A 7,060-nucleotide genomic window follows, 5' to 3' on the forward strand; every position below is an offset into this window, starting at 1 on the left:
GGTGGGGGGCAAAAAGGGGCCTCCGGAGCTCATCTACCTCCCGCTGCCCTCAGTTATGATCATTTCAATTGCGTTCTGTGGGGGCTTGTTTTGAGCTTCAAATGTGAGGGGCGCAGGCAGAACTGCAGGCTAACCTCGAGGAGCTTAGTTGGTACCTCAACTGCACCTTCGATCGGTACTCCTGGGGGAGCACTGATGGAAGCAGTGGACAGGACTTCTCTTTGTAGTACCTGCGGGGGCGTCCTTCAGTCCTCCACTGTTACCAAACTTCCAGGAGGCATATTCCTTAGGATGGGCAGCCGCCTAACCATCCACCCACCCGTCCTCCCCGCAGAGGCCTCGTGGGGAGCGTGGGGCCCGTGGGGTCCCTGTTCAGGGAGCTGCGGGCCAGGCCGTCGCTTGCGCCGCCGCCGCTGCTCAAGCTCCGCTGGAAATACATGTCCCGGACGCCCCCTGGAGGCACAGAAGTGTGTGCGGCCTCGATGTCCAGGTAGGAGGGGCGGGGCCAGTTGAGCGACGAACCTAGAAAGGCGGGGCTAGTTGGGAATGGAGCCTTGTGGGCGGGGCATGGACAAAAGGCGGAGCCTGGGTGCAGGGGTTGGGGCTGGAGGGCCCGAACTTAGTTCAAAGGAGATTGGCTCTTCCTTCTCTTTTGGGCCCCACCTCTCGAGGAGCATTGGTGAATGTGTACATCTGGACGGGTGGACGCTCTGGGGGTAGTGTTCAGACATGGGCAGATCTGAGGAGCTTTTCCTGTGCGCACGCCTAGTGTGCAGATGTCCCAGTGGACGCGGACACACACAGAACTGGGCTCACGCACCTGGGGTGCACACATGCGGCATTCGCAGCCCCTGCCCGTTCCCTGCGCCCACACGGACACGCGCTCACACCCTGGCAGACACGATACCCAGGCCCTCCCAGGGCCAGACGCCAGGCCATCCAGGAGGCGACTGGAAATTCCTATTCGGCCCGGGCTCCACAAACACGGTCTGGATACTGTGCCGGCAGAGCCCGCGCGGCAGGGTGGGGGAGCACCATGGCCAATGGGGTGGTGGGGTCCCCACCCTACCCCGCCTGGCTCTGCCCTTCCCGCGGCGGCGCCTCTGCCCTGAAGTTTCCAATGGAATTTTCCATTTTGTAGAGAAACCACGGGTTGGGAGGGGAGGGAGATGTTCTGGGCCCAAGATCCCGCCCCTTGCTGGGCCCCCAGCCCCGGCCTGGACATTTCTCTTATGCTGGAAGGAGTCTCTCGGTCCTGTGAGAGTCACCACTCCTGTTGCCTCCTCCAGGGCAACTTCACTTCTTATCTCCTCACCTCTCTGGACCCCAGGTCCCTCCCCGTGCTTAGCCCTGACCACTCAGCCCCATGTTCCCTCTTGCATTAGAGGTTGTGCCAAGCAGGGTCATGTTGAGGCACCTTCGATGAGTAGGTTCCGCTTCCTCTCTGCCTCCCTCTGTCCCCCAGGGTGTAGCCCCAACATGTGTGGATGCCCCAACCATGTCCTCCTGGGCTCAGTGGTCACCCCATCTGGCCGACCACTGCCAGGAGCCAGAGTCTCCCTGAGAGACTGGCCTGGTCCTGTGGCCACCAGCGATGCCCATGGATCCTTCCAGATGTCTGGAGTCTGTGCCGGCAGCCGGGCCAACGTCAGTGCCCAAATGGATGGCTTCTCTGCTGGCATGGCCCAGGCCCAGGCCAACAGCTCTATGTCTGCTGTGGTCACTATTGTTCTTGATAAGTTGGGTAAGTGCCTTGTGGTAAAGTGGGTGAGGGGGTCAAGGAACTGGGGAGGAAGTTCTGGGTGATGCCAAACACTTGAGATCAGGGTGATGTGATAGAGCAAGGCCACTGGGTAAAGAAATGAGATGTGACGCAGTCATTGAAGGTGCAAGGTGAGATGTGGAGTTGCGGAGGGAAGCATTAAGATGGGACACTATCTTTAGCAGATGTGGGGTCAACTGAGTCAGGGGAATGGGAAATGAGAGAATGGGCCTTGCTCTTTGGACATGGTCATTGGGAGAAGCTGGGATGTGGCAATGCCCTGACTTCTGCTGCCTTTGTCCCCAGAGAAGCCCTACCTGCTGAAGCACCCCGAGTCCCGAGTGCGAGAGGCCGGCCAGAATGTGACTTTCTGTTGCAAAGCTTCAGGCACCCCTACACCTAAGAAATACTCCTGGTGAGTGCCCCGACCCATGCTCAAAGGCCTCATGCCAGCTTTGGGGCTGGATTGGATTTCCTGTGATGTGGTGCCTCAATGACCTGGAGAGAACTTCTCTGCACCCTCCCTGTGCTGCATGTAGTGGGGGTGAGGGCAGCTGTGCTCCTAGCTGAAGGCCTTCTTGGTGTTGCCCAACCGCCATCCAGGTTCCACAATGGGACCCTGCTGAACAGGCAAGAATACAGGTATGGGGCCCACCTGGAGCTGCGGGGGCTGCGCCCAGACCAGGCAGGCACCTACCACTGCAAAGCATGGAATGACGCAGGCGCTGTACGCTCTGGTATCGCCCGGCTCACTGTGCTTGGTGAGTACCCTCTCCCACCTCCCCCGCCCACCCTGAGCAAGTTCTAACTCAACCCCAAATGGAGCCCCAATGTCAGACTGATCTTTGACCTTGCTGAGTCCAATCCCAGGCCCTCACTGAGCCCCTGACCCCAGCCCAGGCTCCCACCCTTGGTCTCCGATAGAGTCCTCCCCCTTACCCTTATCTGGCTGATTTCTTGCTCCCCAGCCCCGGGACAGCCCGCCTGCAACCCCCGGCCTCTTGAGCACCTGATCAAACTCCCAGATGACTGCGGTCAGCCCGGCAGTGGCCCCGCCTACCTGGATGTGGGCCTCTGCCCTGGCACCCTCTGCCCCAGCCCTGTAGGCTCAAGTACCCGGTGTGGGGATGCAGGCTCCCGCTGCTGCTCCGTGCGCCGCTTGGAGAGCAGGGAGATCCACTGCTCCACCTATGTCCTCCCTGTCAAGGTGGTGGCAGAATGTGGCTGCCAGAAATGTCTGCCCCCTAGAGGGCTGGTCCGGGGACGCGTGGTGGCTGCCGACTCAGGGGAGCCCCTGCGCTTTGCCCAGATCCTGCTGGGCCGGGAGCCCATCGGATTCACCTCCTACCAGGGTGACTTCACTATTGAGGTGCTGCCCTCTACCCAGAGGCTGGTAGTGACTTTTGTGGATCCCAGCGGCGAGTTCATGGACACTGTCAGGGTCTTGCCTTTTGACCCTCGAGGTGCTGGTGTGTACCACGAGGTCAAGGCTATGCGGAAGAAAGCCCCCATCATCTTAGATGCCGGCCAGAGCAACACGCTCCCCCTGGGGGAGCTGGAAGAGGAGCTCCCTTTGGGAGAGCTGGTCCTCCCTCCTGGAGTCTTCCGCAGAGCGGACGGAGAACCCTATGCAGGGCCTGTGGAGGCCCGGGTGACATTTGTGGACCCCCGAGATCTCACTTCGGCGGCCGCCGCCCCCAGTGACCTGCGCTTCGTGGACAGTGATGGCGAGCTGGCCCCGCTGCGCACCTATGGCATGTTTGCGGTGGACCTCCGGGCCGCCGGCTCCGCTGAACAGCTGCAGACCGGGCCCGTGTCTGTGCGTGTGGCTGCCGGCCAGATCCGCATGGCGGGCCACATGGAGGCTCTCAAGCTGTGGTCGCTGAACCCTGACACGGGCTTGTGGGAGGAGGAGAGTGGCTTCCAGAGAGAGGAATCGGCAGCCTCAAGGGTTCGCAGGGAGGAGCGGGTCTTCCTGGTGGGCAACGTGGAGATCCGAGAGCGGCGTCTATTCAACTTGGACGTGCCTGAGCGCCGCCGTTGCTTTGTGAAGGTGCGCGCCTACGCCAATGACAAGTTCGTGCCCAGTGAGCAGGTGGAGGGCGTGGTGGTCACTCTGGTCAACCTGGAGCCCGCACCTGGGTTCTCGGCCAATCCGCGTGCCTGGGGCCGGTTCGACAGCTCAGTCACCGGCCCCAACGGCGCCTGCCTCCCTGCCTTCTGCGACGCGGAAAGGCCCGATGCCTACACGGCCCTGGTCACAGCCACCTTGGGCGGAGAGGAGCTGGAGCCCGCCCCCTCACGGCCGCGCCCTCTTCCGGCCACCGTGGGCGTGTCCCAGCCCTACCTGGACAAGCTGGGGTACCGCCGCACCGACCACGATGACCCTGCCCTCAAACGCAATGGCTTCCATATCAACCTTGCTAAACCCAGGTCTGGCGACCCCGCCGAGGGCAATGGCCCTGTGTACCCATGGCGCAGCCTGCGGGCGTGCCAGGAGGCTCCAGTGAACGCCAGCCACTTTCGCTTGCGCGCGTAGAGGCAGACAAGTATGAGTACAACGTGGTCCCATTCCGTGAGGGTGCGCCGGCCTCCTGGACCGGAGATCTCCTGGCTTGGTGGCCTAACCCGCAGGAATTCCGGGCCTGCTTCCTCAAAGTGAAGATCCAAGGTCCGCAAGAGTACATGGTCCGCTCCCACAACGCCGGGGGCAGCCATCCACGTACCCAGGGCCAGCTCTACGGGCTGCGGGATGCCCGCAGTGTCCGAGACCCCCAGCGCCCTGGAACTTCTGCTGCCTGCGTGGAGTTCAAGTGCAGCGGAATGCTGTTCGACCAGCGACAGGTGGACAGGACGCTGGTGACAATCATGCCCCAGGGCAGCTGTCGTCGCGTGGCTGTCAATGGGCTCCTGCGAGATTACTTGACCCGGCACCCCCCACCTGCCCCCACGGATGACCCGGCTGCCTTTGCCATGCTGGCCCCGCTGGACCCTCTGGGTCACAACTACGGTGTCTATACGGTCACTGACCAGAGCCCAAGGCTGGCTAAGGAGATCGCCATTGGCCGCTGCTTTGATGGCTCCTCTGATGGTTTCTCTAGGGAGATGAAGGCTGACGCGGGCACAGCTGTCACCTTCCAGTGCAGAGAGCCATCTGCTAGCCGGCCCAGCCTCTTCCAGAGGCTGCTGGAGTCCCCAGCAACAGCACTTGGTGACATCCGCAGGGAGATGAGTGAGGTGGCCCAGGCACAGGCCCAAGGTGTGGTGGGTCCCCTCCGTACCCGCCGGGGCAGAGCCTGGCAGTGATCTGGTCCCCAGCCTTGCTCCTCTGCCTTGCTCCAGACTCCTCTATTTCCAGGAAGTCTCACCCCCTTCTCCAAATGTCCCCCGCACCAGCCCAGTCAAGTCCGATGGTGGAAATGCCAGGCAGGCGAATATTGCTGTGTGACATTAAATGGAGTTCGAGTTTGTCCTGGCTGTGGGAGCCAGCATCCTGGGAGACTGCTGAGGCTGGAGGGACTCACTCCCAGCTCACATGCTAGCTATGATTTCAATTGTATTTAGACCCTGATTTCAAATATTATGCCCCTTGGGATTTCTGACCTTTGGCCTAAAGGCCCCTGTGTGTCGCTGATCTGGGTGCTTTATTGGGTCATCTGCCCCAAGCTTTATTCTTGGGGTTATTTATTGAAACAAAGCCTGTGGGGCTGGTCATGGGGGTGAGTGGTGGGTTCAGGCCCAGTGAAGGCCTGCGGAAGGGGCGTCTTGTCTCTGGGGCTGGGCAGCACAATTCTCACATTTGGTGCTTAGAAACCTCCGGGAAGTCAGGGCAGGGAATCGATTAAAGATGCTTCATTTTCAACTCATCGTGTCAGTCTTGGGGAGCGAATGATGGAGGCTGCAACTACTGACCCAAACACACCTTGGCAGAAACAGGCTCCAAACACACATGGACACTCATGTGCAAGCAGCTCAAGGGCCCTCACAAGACCCCGATGTGCCTTTTGCAGAGGTGTGGGCCCCAGCTGAGGCAAGCAGAAGTGTCTGTGACACGTGTGTGCAGAACCGAGTTGTGAGTGGCCAGAGCCTGTGCAGCCCTGACCGCTGAACACAGTAGCAACTGCTATCCTGGCCTCCTCAGTGCCTGGCTGTGGGCAGTGCCTCCTGCCTGGCCATGTGCCTAAGGGCTTCAGTGGGCAGGGAGGGGCCAAGGCAAGGGTGCATGTCCTAGGTGGCAGGAATTGAGCCCACTGTGGATTTCCTCAGCTGGATCCACAGCTGCCCCACCCTAGGCCCCACCCAGCTGACACCTGCCCATGCCTTGGCCAAATGATGATTGGGCTGCCCAAGGCCATGGTCCTGGGCCTTCTGACCTTGTTAGGACCCTCAGTCTGGAGGAGGGGGAACCATCACTTGCTCCTGTTTTGTGCATATGGCCAGGCAAGTCCTCTTGATGCCCCATGGGGCAGGTGCTGTTCTGACCACACACTCACTTTTCAGACAGAGTAACTGAAGCCCCAAAAGGAGAGGCAAAGGGCTGCCTGGGCCCTGGAGTGAATTCCAGATGCGGGGCGGGGGGTGGGGGAGGGTATGTATTCCCTGGGTGGGCCAGTTGGCCCCTGAGTCCATAAATGAGACTCCCTCAGCCTGGAGACATTGGCCTCTGGAAGGCATCAAAGTGGCATTGCTGGGTACCTGGGATAGGAGGCATTGTGCCTGGCTGATCACCCTGGGGAAGTGGTGACACCAGGGAGTGGGTGTGCAAGGCATTTACTTAGCCCAGGGCATGCTTGGTCTTTCTGCACACTCACTCGCCCACTTCCCCTTCTACTACTCACCCATCCACTCGGCCACCTGCCTGCTTCCACCCCCTCCCACCCACCCCACCTCTGCCTGTCCAGCATTTAGAAGTGTCAGCCCTGTGCCAACACTAGGGGCTTGGAGAGGTCCAGTCTTGGGGAGATAGGCTCACGTGCAGGCCCCAACGCACCTGTGCAGTCAGCGCTCAGCCCACATGGCCTGCCAGCTCTTCTCCATCTGATGACTCTGATAACTCCCAACCTCTCTGGACCTCACGCCTCTGCTTAGGCCATTCTCTTCATGGGACCACCATCCCCTGCCCAGGGGGTACACTTGGGGGCCCGGAGTGTCAGGGAGAAGATGGCAAACCCAAGGGCATCAGCCCCAGTCTCTGAGGGTAGGCCCTGGGGCTTTGCTGGATTCAAGGTGTGGGAGGCCCCAGTGCTGGCACCCCAGCCTCACCCTGGATAGGCTGTGGTGGACAAGAGAGGGGAGATG

The 7,060-nt window shown here is 60.8% G+C and overlaps 1 protein-coding gene across 1 annotated transcript; it reads left to right on the plus strand.

The window, feature by feature from the left end:
• Positions 1 to 268: 268 nt before the first annotated feature.
• On the plus strand, positions 269 to 5,624 carry LOC120606601 (cartilage intermediate layer protein 2-like). Its single transcript, XM_039867994.1, is given in 6 exon segments — positions 269 to 490; positions 1,466 to 1,744; positions 2,069 to 2,177; positions 2,366 to 2,523; positions 2,731 to 4,287; positions 4,290 to 5,624. Coding segments are annotated over 6 exon segments (3,081 nt in total). The 5' UTR covers positions 269 to 291; the 3' UTR covers positions 5,069 to 5,624.
• Positions 5,625 to 7,060: the final 1,436 nt, after the last annotated feature.

Source organism: Pteropus medius, unplaced genomic scaffold, assembly GCF_902729225.1.
Source record: "Pteropus medius unplaced genomic scaffold, Ma_sr-lr_union100, whole genome shotgun sequence".
Lineage (NCBI taxonomy): Eukaryota > Metazoa > Chordata > Mammalia > Chiroptera > Pteropodidae > Pteropus > Pteropus medius.